Source organism: Salvelinus namaycush, chromosome 9 (genome assembly GCF_016432855.1).
Source record: "Salvelinus namaycush isolate Seneca chromosome 9, SaNama_1.0, whole genome shotgun sequence".
Taxonomy (NCBI): domain Eukaryota; kingdom Metazoa; phylum Chordata; class Actinopteri; order Salmoniformes; family Salmonidae; genus Salvelinus; species Salvelinus namaycush.
In genome coordinates this window covers 52,389,668-52,408,131 of record NC_052315.1, presented here as the reverse complement: position 1 = coordinate 52,408,131, position 18,464 = coordinate 52,389,668, and the positions used below count along the sequence as shown (strand labels likewise).

The 18,464-nt window shown below is 44.5% G+C and overlaps 1 protein-coding gene across 2 annotated transcripts; it reads right to left on the bottom strand.

The window, feature by feature from the left end:
* Positions 1–957: 957 nt before the first annotated feature.
* Positions 958–17,295, bottom strand: LOC120054173 (CCR4-NOT transcription complex subunit 4-like). 2 transcript variants are annotated; one of them, XM_039001614.1, is made up of 13 exons: positions 17,083–17,295; positions 15,623–15,841; positions 10,187–10,384; positions 8,971–9,057; positions 7,672–7,773; positions 7,209–7,334; positions 6,631–6,758; positions 5,814–6,038; positions 5,177–5,234; positions 4,189–4,450; positions 3,383–3,940; positions 2,799–3,044; positions 958–2,658 (listed from the first exon to the last, which is right to left on the bottom strand). In XM_039001614.1, exons 2-13 carry the CDS (start codon positions 15,794–15,796, stop codon positions 2,276–2,278), a joined length of 2,547 nt encoding a protein of 848 aa, XP_038857542.1. In that variant the 5' UTR covers positions 15,797–15,841; positions 17,083–17,295; the 3' UTR covers positions 958–2,275. The 2 variants fall into 2 exon arrangements, with proteins under 2 accessions (XP_038857542.1, XP_038857543.1); XM_039001615.1 differs by having other exon boundaries at positions 2,276–2,658; positions 2,802–3,044.
* Positions 17,296–18,464: the final 1,169 nt, after the last annotated feature.

The following is an 18,464-nucleotide window of genomic DNA, read 5'->3' as shown; positions in this document are numbered from 1 at the left end:
TTTCAAAATACAGAAAAACAGCCGGTATGATGCATTTTGCTTCATCTTATGATAATAAAAAAAGCATCATAACAGCTGTATGTATGTATTTTGAAAGGTAATCTTAAAAACGTGATTGCTGCCATGCAAAACATTTTTGGGACTTCAACAATCGACTAATGAAATGATATCAAAATATCATTTTGGGGTCTTTTCCTTTAAATATGGTTCTTCATTTTTTTGGCCTCCACTCCAGCCATTCTTAGTTTCCCCAGAACTAGCATGTAACGTGCTGAGGTCTGGTATCTTGACACTAGCTAGGCCTATTCGTCTTCCAATCTGAGAGTAGTCGTGAGACTAATTATTATTCTTCCGACCCCGGCGGTCAGTCCCCCAGTTAGGCAGTGCTCCATCCTCTGATACAGAGGTCGAACTGAATCTTGCCTCTACTACAGGATGGGGCACCATGACCCCTGACCCCAAAGGGAATGTGGGTTTTAATTGTAACACAACCCATTTGTAATGGGGATCTTGAATAATACTTGGACCTTTAATTATGTTGTTGATGTTTTATTTGTCTTTAAAGAAAAGGGGGAGATTGTTAAGTTCATGTTTTAAGTATCCCTATACTCCTGTTATTACGGGGCTATCACGGAGTCAAGAGTGCGCATGCGCTGGAAGTCTGTTCGTTGTTGGACCTAGCCTGGAGTGTAATGGCTACCTTGTAGTGTGTTCATATAGTAGAGTAAACTTTGTTAAACTGGAACCTTGTCGTTGTGTCATTTCGAGTTAACATTGGTTAGAAGCCATCGTCTGCTACCAATGTTAACTCGAAATGACACAACGACAAGGTTCCAGTTTAACAAAGTTTACTCTACTATATGAACACACTACAAGGTAGCCATTACACTCCAGGCTAGGTCCAACAACGAACAGACTTCCAGCGCATGCGCACTCTTGACTCCGTGATAGCCCCGTAATAACAGGAGTATAGGGATACTTAAAACATGAACTTAACATTAATGACCTGTACAAGACAGGCCATTGGGGTGCATTCCAGGCAGACTACATTGCAGTTGCCTGCCAGATCTCACAATGCCTGTATCTCACAAGGTGTTGTATCAGCTAACTAGTTAATCAGGTATAGCTAATCAGTTATACCAGTTAACCGCATATGATATAGCAGACTGACACCGGTCAGCAAAGTCGATGACCATTGGTTGCTGCGTGAGTGCAGCGTGACTGCAATATTGTCAGCCTGGAACGTGACCATTGTGACCCTGCCTAACAGAGAACCCGAAGCAGATTTGAGGGCACAGCCAAGCCACTCTCACATCCTAACATTATATCCATCTGTGACCATCTCTGTCTGCATCATTTTCTGTCATCTGAACCAATTAAAACAAGCCTGAAGTAATTTTTTACCCATGCTTTTCTCTAAAGATTCTCAATCCCACCTCCTCTTAATCAGACTAAGGCATTTGGTATCATTTTTGCCTTAAAGTTAAAGTTCGCCTTAAAGCTTCTCTGCATCGAGTGAGTGTTAACCGTTTCATTCAGTCTCCTGTTTTAATCAAAGTGGGGAGGATGAGTGCCCTTGGGGCAAAGCTTTAAGAGCAGATTCACTATTCAGTTTGTTGCTTCATTCTCAAAGAGTAATCGTGACTTCACTTTTTTTTCACGCCGATTTACCTACAGGTTTCATATTTAATCATAAATGTACTTCTTAAAAATGACTCCCGTTAAGCTAATCTTGATTCCTGTACATTTGGAGTTATCGTCTTGGGTGTCACAAAATGTATCACTGCTCCTATTCTCTGTGCTCGTCTAGATCATACAGACAGACTCCACGTGAAGCTCAGAGTAGTCAGCACCGGTCTGATCCCAAACAATTCACCTGGGTCGTGTTCATTATGCACCAAACAAAAGAAAACCGCGAGGGACTTACATGGACTTATCTGCCCAATAAGAAACGCTCCTTTCCGTTTGAAAACGTTTGACTACGGTGCATCCTACTGAAGACGAGCCGGACTACTGGAGCTCAGTGGGGTCGGTCAGTAGCAGACAAAAAGGGTTAACAGGTCATTCATGTCATGTGCCACGAAAACCAAAACAAACAAATAGGCCTTTAGAATAGAAAAAAAGGAGGGAGAAAGAAAAAAAAAGCCTTGTTATTTTGTTAATCATTTTCATAATCTGATAATCTGCAGATTAGTGTGTGTACTGTATCTGTATTGCATTGGGGATCGGGATTACGACATGGGTCGGGGGTAGTCTGCTGTAATCTGTCTTTAGTTTAGTGGCGGTCCCCGGCGGCGGCGCTCTGTAGCAACTCTGTGGCGCTTTGGCCTGGGGGTCTGAAGGCTGTCTGGAAGCCTGGGGGAGGGCTGTGGAATTGGCTGGGGTTGGTGTGTGTGGGCTGGGTCAGGCCGGGCAGGTAGGGGGCCCAACCAGAGCCTGCTCTGTGGTGGAGGTGTGGGTGTGAGGAGGCCTGGTCTAGGAGGCCATGGTGGTGGCTGTGGTGGAGGGACTGGTGCTGCTGGTTCTGGGGCTGCTGGGGGAGTGATGGCAGTGTAGGGCCGTCCATCTCGGTCAGGGCCTGGAGGGATTTGAGCCAGTGGGGAGGGTTCTGGTCCTCCTGGAGACAGTCTAAACTGCTGCCTGCTGAGGCTGGGATGCCTGAGGAGAGAAAGAGGTGAATGGAGAGAGTAGATGATCTCACTTCCAACCAGAATCTACAGACAATTTGAATCAGCTGTGTAGTGCTAGGGCAAAATACAAAACGTTTATTTATAATGAACAAATGTAAAGTTACTCACTACCTGTGATGATAGCTGGGTCCATCCAGCTGGCCGTACCGTCCCAGCTGAGACTGTGTGAGAGTCCCCCTGGCCTGTTTAGCCCCCCAGGACCCCCCATGTGGTTCATACTGGAGGAAGAGGAGGAAGAGGAAGAGGAGGAGGAGTTGGGGAGACCCCCGAAGTTGATGTTGATGTTGGGGAGGAGAGCTCTCAAACCGTCCTGCCATTCTTTCACATTGAGGCCGTCTATAGAACTGCTGTTTTCTGCAGAGAGAAAAAAAAAATACATTTCATTAGAGATAAGTGAGAACATAAGGAGTGCGGCTTTGCTTCTGTAAAAAGATATCAACGGCAGAAAAGACGTTTAATATAGATTTGTCTTCACAGGCCAAACAGAAATGCATCTGCATGTAATATGTTTCTCGCAAGGTCAACATGACATGATCAAAACGATTACATATGTTTTGACATTCAATGCTTGTACGTTCATACTGAACAGATTGTGCTAAACCCGACTCAACCAGGGTTAGGGTCAATTCCATTTGACACAGGACATAACTGACCCCAACACTCCCAGAAAACAGACCCCCAGGGTATCCTACCTGACATGGGGATCCCTCCCAGCCCTGTATTGTGACTGTGGTGCTGAGGAGGCATGCTCAAGTCCAGGAAGTTGCTATGTCCTCCTCCAGCATTGGCCGAGTGGTTCAAGTGTGAGAGGAGGTGGTTATTGCTGCGTGTCGAGGGAGGCATGCCCATCCAGGTATGCCGAGCTGCAGCGGCCTGGGCAGCCTGACTTTCACCATGATGACTGCTCTGACTCTGGGAACCAGGGAAACTAAAGGAGCTAGAAATGTGCCTGTGGTGAAGCTGAGAGAGGCGGGGTGGAGGTCCAATGCTGCTGGGGAAATGGTTGGGGTTGGAGAGGGGCATGTGGAGGCCGTGGTGGGACCCGGGGTGGTGGAGGCCGAAGGGGCTGGGGGACCCCAGGGGACTGTGCTGGTCCTGGACTGACAGCTCCTTCTCAATGAGGTCAGCCAGGGCCTTCCGTGTCACGTCAAAGGGGTCGAAGCCCAGGTCGTCGTCCTGCTGCTGTTTAGTAGAGGAGCCGAAGCCGAAAGCTGCCTGCCAGTCTGTGGAGGAGGAGACCGGTATTGTGTCTGAGGAGAGCAGGATGGAAGAGTTAGCAAAGTGGTTACTGGTTTGAAACCTGATGAAGGCTCTTTAGCTGAAACGTTAGTCAAATGAATCCACAGCAAGGAGAGACAAGTGTGTAACTATTGTTTTCATTGGCACAAGGTTCAAACAGTGGAGCAGAAACTGCATTGTTAAATGGAAGCATTGTTTCTTAACCGTGACGGAGTGTGTGAGCTCGTGCATCTGCGAGATTCTGCCCCACACAACCCACCTGATGCGAAGAGGCTCTGTGGTTCGGGGGTCATGGGCCAGTCGGATCCCCCTCTAGGTGAGCTGGCGAAGGGGGGCAGGCCGGACGGGATGGGGTTGGGGTGTCTGAAGTTACTGTTGTCTGAGAACAGGGACTGGGACTCTGCAGCAGCCCCCTCGAAGGGCGAGCGGGCGGTGAGGTCTGCTACAGTGATGGGAACCACCAAACTGCTGGTGGGCTTAGTCAGCCCCGGGGGAGGGGAAGGGGACTCGCGGTTAGGCATCTGGAAGGGGAAATAGGAATAAGGGGACGAAATTAGTGTGGGGATACCGTTAATGTCTAACATTTGTAACCAATAATAATTCATAATGAAATCAAATCTTTTAAAGGCCCAACCAATGCAGCCGTTTTTTTATGTCAATATCAAATAATTTCTTGGTAACAATTAAGAACCTTACTGTGATTGTTTTCAATTAAAATGGTCCAAAATAAATGTAAAAAATGCTTCTTAGCAAAGAGCAATTTCCCAATCAAGAATTTTGCTAGGACTGATTGAGGAGCGGAAAACAAGCTGTTATTGGCAGAGTTATTGGAACTCTTATTGGTCTATAACTAATTTACCGCCTGGTGACGTCACCAGGCAGGCCAAAACTCCATCCAACCAAAACATGTTGAAATTTCAGCCGGTGTTTTCAAACAGCTCTTACACTAAAAAAGCATTATCATAATTGTCACTGTATTATTCCAACCTCAGTGTGGAAATATATATAAAAAGCAGGAAAATCCCATTTTGGACTGCACTGGGCCTTTAAAAATGGCTCAGGGACGAAACAGTCTAGTCTGGATAGATATGACAATAATTTCTCTAATACCATCCCTATGTACTACATGTAATAAAGTAATGACCTACACATTTATAAGAATCTTGAAAAGACATTCAAATGATTAAAACATACTTTACTTCGACATGTTAAAATACCTAAAAAAAAGGTAGCAAAAGTCTTCTTACCTGTTGTAAAGTCTCTCCATTCACCATACCTATTGATTCCGGAGGTTTGTCGCTGGGACTAGAGGGAAAGAGAAACAGACCAGCATCAGACTACGCAGCTGTGTGGTTCATGGCCTAACAAAAGGGACCAAAAAAGGTGGCCAGTTTGGCCCGTGAGTTATACCCTTTTCAGTTCACTCCATTGTTCACATTGCCCTTTTCAGCAACTATAGTGAATGTGTAACCTTGTCTTCTCGGTACAGCTTTGTTCAGCTCGACTCCAAGCCGGCCTGTATGTCTGTCACGGTAATAACGGGATCACTGTCACAATTGGAGTAGAAGGGGGACAGAGCCCATCCCTGTGTCCAGCCCCAAGCCCAGCCTCACTAATATAAGACTAATAGCCTGGAGGGTAGGAGCGATGGGTCAGTAACCGAAAGGTTGCTAGATCCAATCCCCGAGCTGACAAGGTACAAATCTGTAGTTCTGCCCCTGAGCAAGGCAGTTAACCCACTGAAGACGTGGACGTCGATTAGGGCAACCCTCCGCACCTCTCTGATTCAGAGGGGTTGGGTTAAATGCGGAAGACATTTCAGGTGTACAACTGACTAGGTATCCCCATTTCCCACTAATGTACTACTATATTACTATAGATTACCCGTTGCTGTCACAATTAGAAGAGAAGGGGGACAGGGCAGCCCCCTGGCCAGACCCCATCCCTGTGTCCAGCCCCAGGCCAAGTCCTAACCCGTCTGAGGTCATAACCTCTGGGTCCAGACAGCAGTCTAGCAACGGAGGAGATTTCCTGTCCTCTGACAGCCCATTGGCCAGTTTGCCACCATACCCTGATAGTGTTGGCCACCCGTCCTTGCCGTTGCTGGGTCTGTGTTGAGAAATTGACAAAAACAAGAGGTCAGCATGGAAGAGAGAGATGTCGTGTGGAAGACTTGGAGAGAGAACTGTGGCCTGCGGTGTTCTAGCTGTAGGTGCCACAGCCTTCAGCGCAAATATTTGCTCTTTGGGTTTGCGGCGAGAAGTTTCACATATCAAGTTTATTTGCCATTCAAATAATGTATTCATTACATGCATCAATGGATCTTACTCACCCAAGGTCTCACAATACAAACTGCAAGAAAGAAATATGCAAATACATGGTGTAGACCAGGGTTTCCCAACCTCGGTCCTGCCCCCCCGGGTGCATGTTTTGTTATTTGCCCTAGCACTTCACAGCTGATTCAGATCATCGACGCTTGATGAGTCGTTTTATTGAATCAGCTGTGTAGTGTGGTAGGTCAAAAACCAAAACGTGCACCCCGGGGGGCGGGACAGAGGTCGGGAAACCCTGGTCTACACAACAACCGCCAATTAAATCAGAAACCTAATTTACCGGACAAATAAGGTCAATGTCATCAAATCAAGGGATGCTGTGTGGAAGAAAAAGATAGAAGGGGAGAACCAAAATACTAAAAATGTACCTTTGTGTAGAATTTGAAGATTTGCTTTTGGACTTTTCCCCTGAACACGTTGGTGTTTGTAGAAAGCTGGGGTTCATTTTGTAGAGGTCCTGGAGTAGTTTCTGCTCGTATTCTTGGTGTTTCCCAGCCTAAGGACACAAACATTACATTAAGTCATTGTAGCAGTGAACAATGACACAATGCTCCCACTGTGCACCCAACTCAATTCAACTGTATGGCAGCGACTATAGGAGTTGGCTACACAACAAACAGATCTGGGACCCGGGTTAGATTCAAGAAACACTCATGCGGAGGTCTGAAGTAATTTGAAGTAAGAATACGATACAAAATTGTGGCAGACACAAAAAAAATCTCTAAAGGGAAGAATATATAAAAAACAGCCAAGCCTATCCCCTTACATCTGAATGAATTAACTTTATTGATCCAAGAGAAGAAACTGGATTGGTCACCATCATAGGACACATATGCCCTGGCCTACTGACACCCAGGCAAGTACAATTACATGACGTCAAGTTATCTACCATCTCTATACGCCCACCAACAAAACACACAGACAGGAAGAATACATGTTTGTTCACCTGCATCTCCTCTTTCGTAAAGCTAGCCGCCTCGTCCCCCAGCTCATGTAGATACATACAGTCTGGTTTGGGACACTGCATGCTTTTCAGGAAGTAACTGCAGTATTTTGTTGTGCCTAAAGAAGCCTGCAATACAAAAAAACCACACAGAAAGCTCAGTGAAAATGTACTTGTGATGACATTCTGTTGAATGTTCTCTTCAGCTGAGGTTCCCTCTAATCTATTGCATAATACTCTCTTATCGAAGTCAGAAGTCATATAGTATTTGATAGCATTCCTTACAAAAAGTCAACAAATACTTCTAGGACCAGTTTCCCCAGACACAGATTTCGCCTAGTCCTGGACTAAAATGCGCCTTCAATGGAATTTCTCCAATTGAGATTTTTTAAATCCAGGATTTGGTTTAATCCGTGTCTGGGGAAAGTGGCCCCGAATGTCTGTTCCTGTGTGTTAAGTCTCACACCTTGAGTGTTCTACCGTCCACCACCACATTGTTCACACATTGTATTGCTCTGAGGGCGTCTTCAGAGCGGATGTAAGTGACGTAGGCACTGGCACTGGGACCCTGTGGATCAGAAAACAGTGAAAATGTTAAAAAAATAGGTAGTTCATGTCCCCTTCTCCATATTTACATTTGAGAGGAAATCACCTGCTGTTGAATTCAATCCCACGTATATTAGCCAAAGTCACAGGATGGCATTTGAACCAGACAGATGTTTCGAGTTCAATATCATTAGAAATGTGGTGGATTTTTCAGAGACAGCCATGTGTGCATTAACGAATCAATTACACAATCAATTTGACTTTGGTAACAACAAACTACATAACATAATGCTAATAAATTGATTTGAATGGTAAATCTCTATTGATAAACTGGGCAAATAAAAATAGGCCAATGCCTAGGCCTATTCACAATACAGGTGAATACATATTCAATAGGAGTGTGTGTGTGTTGTATTGAATTATTGCGCATGTTTTGGATGATATCATGGGGCTAACGATTCCCTTCCATTTGGGAATGATTTTATTGTACTGATCAACATTTGCATAGAAGAAACAACCTCTTCTATAAAAGCTCGTACTAAGACCTAATGACGTCATTCACACACAGTGAGAGAGACTGGAGAAATGTGACGCCGAGGAAACGAGGAGTTTTTGGCAACGACTATGGTTTTAGGTGAGAATTAGCTTTGAAATCAGCATATTTTTTCGCATTATGTTTGTATAATATCGCAAACAAAGTACTAGGGCAGTGAACTGATGTTAACTTCAGCTGTAAGCTAGTAAGGAAAGCTAGACTACAAAGTTGGAAGCTACCGGTATCTTCGTGTATTGTAAAGTGTTCTAGCCTGTAATGGACCATGTTTTGTGAACAGTTATTTGCAGTTGCAACATTTCTACATGCCGTGTTACATTATTCAAATGTGTTAACTTCTGTGCAGCATGAGAGACGAGCTAGCATGTTGCAGCCCGGCATCGTGTTAGCTCCCCTCTCCCAATCAGTAGACGACGTGAGACGTTTGACAGAAATATCAGAAGTAACAAATTCTAACGCCGAACCGGTTTTCATGTTCTGGTACCGAAAGAGTACCAACGTTTCAATAATCCCACATCTTATGATGTGCCACTTAGCAGGCGCTTTTATCCAAAGTGATTTACAGTACAGTCAGTGTAAATATTTTTTGTATGGCATCATTGCGGGAATTGAACCCACGACCGTCCGTGCCTTTTACCAACTGAGCCACATGGAACCCGCTCTTACCTGTGAACCTGCATATGATGTGCTGTTGTTGATGACCACCTTGTGTATTTTCCCAAACTTCCCAAAATACTCTGGCCTCTTTAGAACCTGTGGAGAAACAGAGACAAATAGAGGGATGATTGTGCTATGCTCTAGCATTATGGGAAATTGTTCACAAACAGAATTGTATAAAATACAGTTGGGAGGGAAGACAAATATACCTTGGTCAGTAGACCAGAAATATGATCGAGTAAGAGAATAGTGAGATGAAATGCTATATCGCTCACACTAACTAGGTTATGGCTGAAGCACAGCTGGGGACTTAGATTTAGCATGTGTGTGTGTTAGAACAATGTTCTAAATTATTTTGATCTTCACCCACATCTGTGGACGTCAAGTAATCTACGATAAAACTATGTACTCTATGTGCAACAGCTCATTTAAGCAGCAAAACACATTGCCCAGGCAAACAAGCATGCATGGGTTAACTGTAAAGGGAATGGGATAGTAGATCACATGGAATGTACTTCATATAGAACAAGAAACCTATGGCATTTAGCTTAAAACGGATGTGGGAAAATAACACACAAGTTTCCCAGAAATCCTAGGTGGAGGCTGACCAATTTCTGGAAAACCTGAGAATTTTGGAAAATGTTCTTGGAATTTTGCCACCTTAACTATTAAAAAAAATAAAAAAATAATAATACATGCCATTTGAGATGCTTTTATCCAAAGAGACTTAAAGTCATGCCATGCATTCACTTCACGTACAGGTGGTCCCGGGAATCTAAACCACTATCCTGGCGTTACAAGTGCCATGCTCTACCAAATGAGCTTACAGAGGACCACATATTTACCCCTAGGCAAAGAGCCGTGTTTCTCATATCCAGCCGTGGGATAGCCACAGTCAGCCCATAGCATAGACATGAAATGTATGCCTATGTAAGTGGCAGCAGTCTTGACATTTTAGGTAGGAAATTCACTAAATATCTTCATTTTCGGTATGCCAGCGTTTCCTTTGGGCGTGAGGGGGCCTCAAGATTTGCATAAAAGAAAAACTAGAAACCGGTTAGTCATTTTATAAAAGAGAGGGTTAAAAAAAAACGATTCAACCCCCGATTCACTCACACACACACGTGTCTATATTTATGTAGTAGGCTTATATTGTAGAATCAAACACCAGGTTTCTCTGCACCACCCTGACCCTGTGTGTGTGCGTGTACGTGTCCTGTCTCACCTCTGGGTCTGCGAGCCTTTGAGAGAGCCCGACAACAAACACCAGGTTTCTCTGCACCACCCTGACGCTGGCCAGGTGTTTCCGATTCTCTGTCACCTTCTGTTTCTTCTCGTTCTGCTTCTGCTTCTTCTCGTTCTTTATCTTCTGAATCTCCTCCTGTGACAGAGGCTTGTACACCGCAGGGTCCTCCGGGTACGGCTGGATAGTAGGGGGCAGAGATAGAAAGACAGGTAAGCTCACCTGTCCGTAGGTACAGTGTATTCATAAAGTATTCTGACCCATTTAATTTTTTCCCACATTGTTGTTACAGCCTTATTCTAAAATGTATTCAATTGCCCCCCACCCCATCAATCTACACACAACACCCCATAATGACAAAGCAAAAACATGTTTAGACATTTTTACAAATGTATTAAATAAGTAAGTAGTATTCAGACCCTTCACTCAGTACTTTCTTGAAGCACATTTTGCAGCGATTACAGCCAAGAGTCTCCTTGGGTATGACACTGCAAGCTTGTCACACCTGTATTTTGGGAGTTTCTCACATTCTTCTCTGCAGATCCTCTCAAGCTCTGTCAGGGTGGATGGGGAGAGTCGCTACACAGCCATTTTCAGGTCTCTCCAGAGATGTTAAATCAGGTTCAAGTCCGAGCTCTGGCTGAGCCACTCACGGACATTCAGAGACTTGTGCTGAAGCCACTCCTGCGTTGTCTTGGCTGTGTGCTTAGGGTCGTTGTCCTGTTGGAAGTTGAACCGTCGCCCCAGTCTGTGGTCCTGAACACTCTGGAGCAGGTTTTCATCAAGGATCTCTCTATACTTTGCTCTGTTCATCTTTCCCTCGATCCTGACTTGTTTCCCAGTCCCTGCCACGGAAAAACATCCACACCATATGATGCTTCCACCACCCTGCTTCACCATAGGGATGGTGCCAGCATTCCTCCAGACGTGACACTTGGCATTCAGGTCAAATAGTTCCATCTTGGTTTCATCAGACCAGAAAATCTTGTTTCTCATGGTCTGAGAGTCATTTAGGTGCCTTTTGGCAAACTCCAAGCGAGATGTCACGTGCCATTTATGGAGGAGTGGCTTCCGCCTGGCCACTCTACCGTAAAGGCCTGATTGGTGGAGGTCTAGGACAATTCCTTTGACTTCATGTCTTGGTTTTTTCTCTGACATGCACTGTCAACTGTGGGACCTTACATAGACAGGTGTGTGCCATTCCAAATCATACCCAATCAATTGAATTTACCATAGATGGACTCCAATCAAGTTGTAGAAACATCTCAAGGATGACCAATGGAAACAAGATGCACCTGAGCTCAATTTTGAGTCTCATAGCAAAGGGTCTGAATTAGAGGTCGACCAATTATGATTTCTCAACGCCGATACCGATACAGATTATTGGAGGACCAAAATAAAGCCGGCACCGATTAATCGGCCGATTTATTTATCTATTTGTAATAATGACAATTACAACAATACTGAATGAACACTTATTTTAACTTAATACACTGCTCAAAAAAGTAAGAGAACACTTAAACAACACAATGTAACTCCAAGTCAATCACACTTCTGTGAAATCAAACTGTCCACTTAGGAAGCAACACTGATTGACAATAAATTTCACATGCTGTTGTGCAAATGGAATAGACAACAGGTGGAAATTATAGGCAATTAGCAAGACACCCCCAATAAAGGAGTGGTTCTGCAGGTGGTGACCACAGACCATTCCTGGCTGATGTTTGGGCCACTTTTGAATGCTGGCGGTGCTTTCACTCTAGTGGTAGCATGAGACGGAGTCTACAACCCACACAAGTGGCTCAGGTAGTGCAGCTCATCCAGGATGGCACATCAATGCGAGCTGTGGCAAGAAGGTTTGCTGTGTCTGTCAGCGTAGTGTCCAGAGCATGGAGGCGCTACCAGGAGACAGGCCAGTACATCAGGAGACGTGGAGGAGGCCGTAGGAGGGCAACAACCCAGCAGCAGGACCGCTACCTCCACCTTTGTGCAAGGAGGAGCAGGAGGAGCACTGCTAGAGCCCTGCAAAATGACCTCCAGCAGGCCACAAATGTGCATGTGTCTGCTCAAACGGTCAGAAACAGACTCCATGAGGGTGGTATGAGGGCCCGACGTCCACAGGTGGGGGTTGTGCTTACAGCCCAACACCGTGCAGGACGTTTGGCATTTGCCAGAGAACACCAAGATTGGCAAATTCACCACTGGCACCCTGTGCTCTTCACAGATGAAAGCAGGTTCACACTGAGCACATGTGACAGACGTGAGAGTCTGGAGACGCCGTGGAGAACGTTCTGCTGCCTGCAACATCCTCCAGCATGACCGGTTTGGCGGTGGGTCAGTCATGGTGTGGGGTGGCATTTCTTTGGGGGGGCCGCACAGCCCTCCATGTGCTCGCCAGAGGTTGCCTGACTGCCATTAGGTACCGAGATGAGATCCTCAGACCCCTTGTGAGACCATATGCTGGTGCGGTTGGCCCTGGGTTCCTCCTAATGCAAGACAATGCTAGACCTCATGTGGCTGGAGTGTGTCAGCAGTTCCTGCAAGAGGAAGGCATTGATGCTATGGACTGGCCCGCCCGTTCCCCAGACCTGAATCCAATTGAGCACATCTGGGACATCATGTCTCGCTCCATCCACCAACGCCACGTTGCACCACAGACTGTCCAGGAGTTGGCGGATGCTTTAGTCCAGGTCTGGGAGGAGATCCCTCAGGAGACCATCCGCCACCTCATCAGGAGCATGCCCAGGCGTTGTAGGGAGGTCATACAGGCACGTGGAGGCCACACACGCTACTGAGCCTCATTTTGACTTGTTTTAAGGACATTACATCAAAGTTGGATCAGCCTGTAGTGTGGTTTTCCACTTTAATTTTGAGTGTGACTCCAAATCCAGACCTCCATGGGTTGATAAATTTGATTTCCATTGATAATTTTTGTGTGATTTTGTTGTCAGCACATTCAACTATGTAAAGAAAAAAGTATTTAAGAATATTTAATTCATTCAGATCTAGGATGTGTTATTTTAGTGTTCCCTTTATTTTTTTGAGCAGTGTATAATACATCAATAAAATCAATTTAGCCTCAAATAAATAATGAAACATGTTCAATTTGGTTTAAATAATGCAAAAACAAAGTGTTGGAGAAGAACGTAAAAGTTTAATATGTGCTATGTAAAAAAGCTAACGTAAAGTTCCTTGCTCAGAACATGAGAACATATGAAAGCTGGTGGTTTCTTTTAACATGAGTCTTCAATATTCCCAGGTAAGAAGTCTTAGGTTGTAGTTATTATTGGACTATTTCTCTCTATACCATTTTTATTTCATATACCTTTGACTATTGGATGCTCTTATAGGCACTTTAGTATTGTCAGTGTAACAGTATAGCTTCCGTCCCTCTCCTCGCCCCTTCCTGGGCTCGAACCAGAAACACATCGACAACAGCCACCCTCGAAGCATTGTTACCCATCGCTCCACAAAAGCCACGGCCCTTGCAGAGCAAGGGGAACAACTACTTCAAGGTCTCAGAGCGAGTTTTGTCACCGATTGAAACGCTATTAGAGCGCAGCCCGCTAACTAGCTAGCCATTTCACATCGGTTACAACAGCCTAATCTCGGTTGTTGATAGGCTTGAAGTCATAAACAGCTCAATGCTTGAAGCACAGGGAAGAGCTGCTGGCAAACACACGAAAGTGCTGTTTGAATAAATACTTACGAGCCAGTCAGACTGCTCTATCAAATAATAGACTTAATTATAACATAATAACACACAGAAATATGAGCCTTATGTCATTAATATGGTCAAATCCGGAAACTATCATTTCGAAAACAAAATGGTTATTCTTTCAGTGAAAAACGGAACTGTTCCGTATTTTATCTAACGGGTGGCATGCATAAGTCTAAATATTCCTGTTACATTGCACAACCTTCAATGTTATGTCATAATTACTTAAAATTTTGGCAAATTAGTTCGGAACGAGCCAGGCGGCCCAAACTGTTGCATATACCCTGACTCTGCATGCAATTAACGCAAGAGAAGTGACACAATTTCCCTGGTTTAATATTGCCTGCTAACCTGGATTTCTTTTACCTAAATATGCAGGTTTAATAAAATATACCTATGTGTATTGATTTTAAGAAAGGCATTGATGTTTATGGTTAGGTACATTCGTGCAACGATTGTGCTTTTTTCGCAAATGCGCTTTTGTTAAGTCATCCCCGGTTTGGCGAAGTTGGTCTTCACACAGTTCGCAACGAGCCAGGCGGCCCAAACTGCTGCATATAGCCTGAAACTGTTGCACAGAACGCAAGAGAAGCGACACAATTTCCATAGTTAAAAGAAAGTCATGTTAGCAGGCAATATTAACTAAATATGCAGGTTTAAAAATATATACTTGTGTATCGATTTTAAGAAAGGCGTTGATGTTTATGGTTACATTTACATTACATTTAAGTCATTTAGCAGACGCTCTTATCCAGAGCGACTTACAAGTACATACATTCATACTTTTTTTGTACTGGCCCCCCGTGGGGATCGAACCCACAACCCTGGCGTTGCAAGCGCCATGCTCTACCAGCTGAGCCACACGGGGCTCAGTTGGTGGTATGGTTAGGTACACATTGGTGCAACGACAGTGCTTTTTTTGCAAATGCGCTTGTTAAATAACTGTTTGGCGAAGTAGGCTATGATTCAATGATAAATTAACAGGCACTGCATCGATTATATGCAACGCAGGACAAGCTAGATAAACTAGTAATATCATCAACCATGTGTAGTTAACTAGTGATTAAGTTCAGCTTGATTGTTTTTTATAAGATACTTTTAATGCTAGCTAGCACCTTACCTTGGCTCCTTGCTGCACTCGGCATAACAGGTAGTCAGCCTGCCACGCAGTCTCCTCGTGGAGTGCAATATGGTCGGTGTCCAAAAATGCAGATTACCGATTGTTATGAAAACTTGAAATCGGTCCTAATTAATTGGCCATTCCGATTAATCGGCCAACCTCTAGTCTGAATACTTATGTAAATAAGGTATCCGTTGTTCATTTTGAATACATTTGTAAACAATTTTTAAAAAGAGCGTTGCTTTTTCACAATGGGGTATTTTGTGTGTAGATTGATGAGGGGAAAAACATATTTGATCAATTTTAGAATAAGGCTGTAACGTAACAAAATGTGGAAAAAGTTAAGGGGTCTGAATACTTTCCAAATGCACTGTATATCCTTCTGAGGAGAATTGGGAGCAGAACAGAATAATATTCTACTAGATTGTATGTCACATTTGCATAACACCTATGTTTATTGACAGCACCACCAGCCTCACTTTTCTGCAGGATGGGCAGAGGCTGTTCTTGTCTGTGTGGAGGCAGTGCCAGCGGAAGGGTAAGGTAAGGGCCAGGGTTAGGGGTAAGATAGGTTATGTACCTTTCTGCAGGCAGGGCAGAGGCCGTTCTCATCTGTGCGGATGCGGTGCCAACAGAAGCGGCAGATCTGGTAGCCGCAGGTGCAGGGAAAGAAGTTCACGTCGTCAATCTCCAGCGGCTCCATGCACAGAGGGCACTCCATGGAGTCGTCCTTTATCTCGGGGCTGTGGGACATCCTATGGCACGGCGAGGGGGAGCAGATGTCACGGCTGGTCAAGGGCTGGGAGGGAGGAGCGTAGAAAGGGATGAGAGGATCGAAAGTTGAGATGGACACAATTGCTACTCAGAAACTCTATTTGGAGTATTCCTGAAGTATATAAATTGTGAATAATGGAGAACATGAAAAGTACACACTGCCGTCAATGCAAAATGTAGGCCTAAACCGGACCTGTTCACTTAGTTAGTAGTACTGGTAAAGCGGGATGTCCTATTATCATGTAGCCTAAGCTAAATGGTATGAGGCTCATCAATATCTTCTGCCTGTGTTAGCAGTTGTTACAAAGTAGTGGCTTGTGGAAGTCACAAACAAATGAGGTGGTGTTTTGACAGTAGGAGGGCGTTCTATCGTGTAGCTGTCAACTGTATTACATCACAGGTTGATCAAATAAACAGGCCTATCGAATCTTGGGGTTTGTTGAGGTTGCGCTTGTCTGGGATGTAAATTGCAAATGGGATGTTACTGAAACAGAGCTAGTTATTGATTGCAAGTAGGCTAAATCTATCGTCAAACTAGCTAGCTACATGCCAGCTAACGTTAGCTACAAGGGTAACACTAGTTGGTTGAATTGCAATTCAAAATCCGTTGCTAAACTACAGCCTAAATACGAAGGGCTTCGCACCCCTATCCTCTCTCTGATGCAGCTGTACAAGCAAGCAGCAAACGTCAGCTGACTGATAGTTACTAGTTATGCCAACCAGCTTGATAGCTAACTAACGTTAGCATGTTGCTAATGGTTTGCAATGATTCTCTAATGTTAGTTCACGGCATGACATTATGTATTAGCTAGTCAAAGCCGTTCAGGTGCTAATATAAAATAAAAGACTCAAGTCGACGAGTAAAAGGACAAGCACTTAATGTTGGGTTGAATAAATAGTTAACCAAAGTTCACAAGACATGGAGTCTTGTGAATACAAAGTGACAGCTTGCTAACCAACGAAAGTGCTAATAGGCTAACATTAGCCTACAAGCTAACTTCAGAATCTAGGCTGGCATTCGCAGTTAGCTAACTTGGCTAGCTAGCGGCTGCGGCCTACTAACGTTAGTTTACTGGCTAACAGACGCCGACACAGTAAGCCATTGACAGTTCATTAAATCCACAAATAGACAACGATGCAAAGGATGGCATTGACACAGAAAATGTATCAATTCGTTTATGCAACCATGGAGCTAATGCTATTTTGCCACGAAATCAGTAGCAGACAGTTGCAATAATAGTTTGGGCTAGCTTGCTAGCCACTTACCCTGTCCGTATTACAGGGATTCCACTCCAAATGGACAGTCACACCAAATTGGGCGGGGATTGCTAATGTCTCTGAACTGTCCAGATTTGTATAGATAGACACTTTAGATTATGTTAGGTTTATTATTTCGCTATAATTCAAAAGGCTTGATAGATGTGTTGCCCTTTTCTTTCTTATCTGTAGAGACACTTTACGCTCTAACCACCATCTTAACTAGCGTTAAAATAGGGAGGAGGGAATGGGGCAAGCGCTCAGTACGCACTGAGGCTGCGTGGGAGGCTATCAACAATGCATTGTGTGAAATGTAGTTAATTATACTTTCAGTCTGGATACTTATGACGGGCAAATTTCAAATTGGGTGGTTGGTAAACAAAATCCCGGCTCTTCTGGGAATGGGCCTGGTAGTGTGTTTGAATTAGAGGGGGTGCTTTATTTATAATTTTATTTAACCCTTATTTTACCAGGTAATTTGACTGAGAACACTCATTTACAGAAACAACCTGGCGAATAGTTACAAGGGAGAGGAAGGGGGATGAATGAGCAGGGATGAATGAGCCAATTGTAATCTGGGGATGTTTAGGTGGCCATGATGGTATGAGGGCCAGATTGGGAATTTAGCCAGGACATGGGGTTAACACCCCTACTCCTAGTGACCCGTCTGCAAGACAGGGCTTAGCATGTCTCTCGAGGAAGCCAAAAATAGATTTTGGCTTGGAAAAGTTGAATATTTTCAGAAGGAGTCGGGTAATTGGTTAAGGGAGGAGGATTGGAGGGAAAGAGAGAGGAGGTTGAAAAAACAGAGGGAGGCAGAGGGTGGGTTTGAATCTGTTAAAGAGGGTATGTCGAGGAAGATTGGTGTCAAGTTGCATTGATGGACATAGTTATGATAAAGATACATTCGGTCCAGTGGGAGTGAGATTCTTTGAAGAGGGTGGAACCAGGGCTTTTTGCTGATCCCATGGATGGTTTCAGGTTGGGTGGAAAAGATGGTGGGTGCTGTTGAGTCAAGGAACTTAACCCGAAGTGGACTTTCTTCAAATCAGAGGGAGCAGGCGCTCCGTGCGGCGCAACTTGGGTGAAGATCAGTTTCTTGCTTTGCTCTTAGGAACAGGGCACCATTGAAAGGAGTGCTTTCTGGGGTAACGTTAAGTGTGAAGGGGAAGCAATTGAAGTTGAAGATTCACAGTGTTTGTGACGCCCACTGTTTAGTGCGACGCAGACCCGGTAGTGAGCGTGGTGAAACAGAAGAGTCACTGTCAGTCCTTTTGAGTTTTCAGCCAACAAGGTCATGTTATGATATATCAGTTATCTTGTTAGAGCGTTTGTGGCGAATGCACTGCACTGTTTCAGGTGCAACGTTTATGGTCATGTCACAGCAGTGT

What these genes read in the sequence shown, in the direction of transcription:
- LOC120054173 (XM_039001614.1), bottom strand. Translation starts at nt 15,796, where the DNA reads ATGTCCCACAGCCCCGAGATAAAGGACGACTCCATGGAGTGCCCTCTG. An exon ending in ACAGAGCCTCTTCGCATCAG is followed by an intron (nt 3,941 to 4,188) that starts GTGGGTTGTGTG and finishes TGCTCTCCTCAG; the next exon opens with ACACAATACCGGTCTCCTCC. An exon ending in GGGAGGGATCCCCATGTCAG is followed by an intron (nt 3,045 to 3,382) that starts GTAGGATACCCT and finishes TTCTCTCTGCAG; the next exon opens with AAAACAGCAGTTCTATAGAC.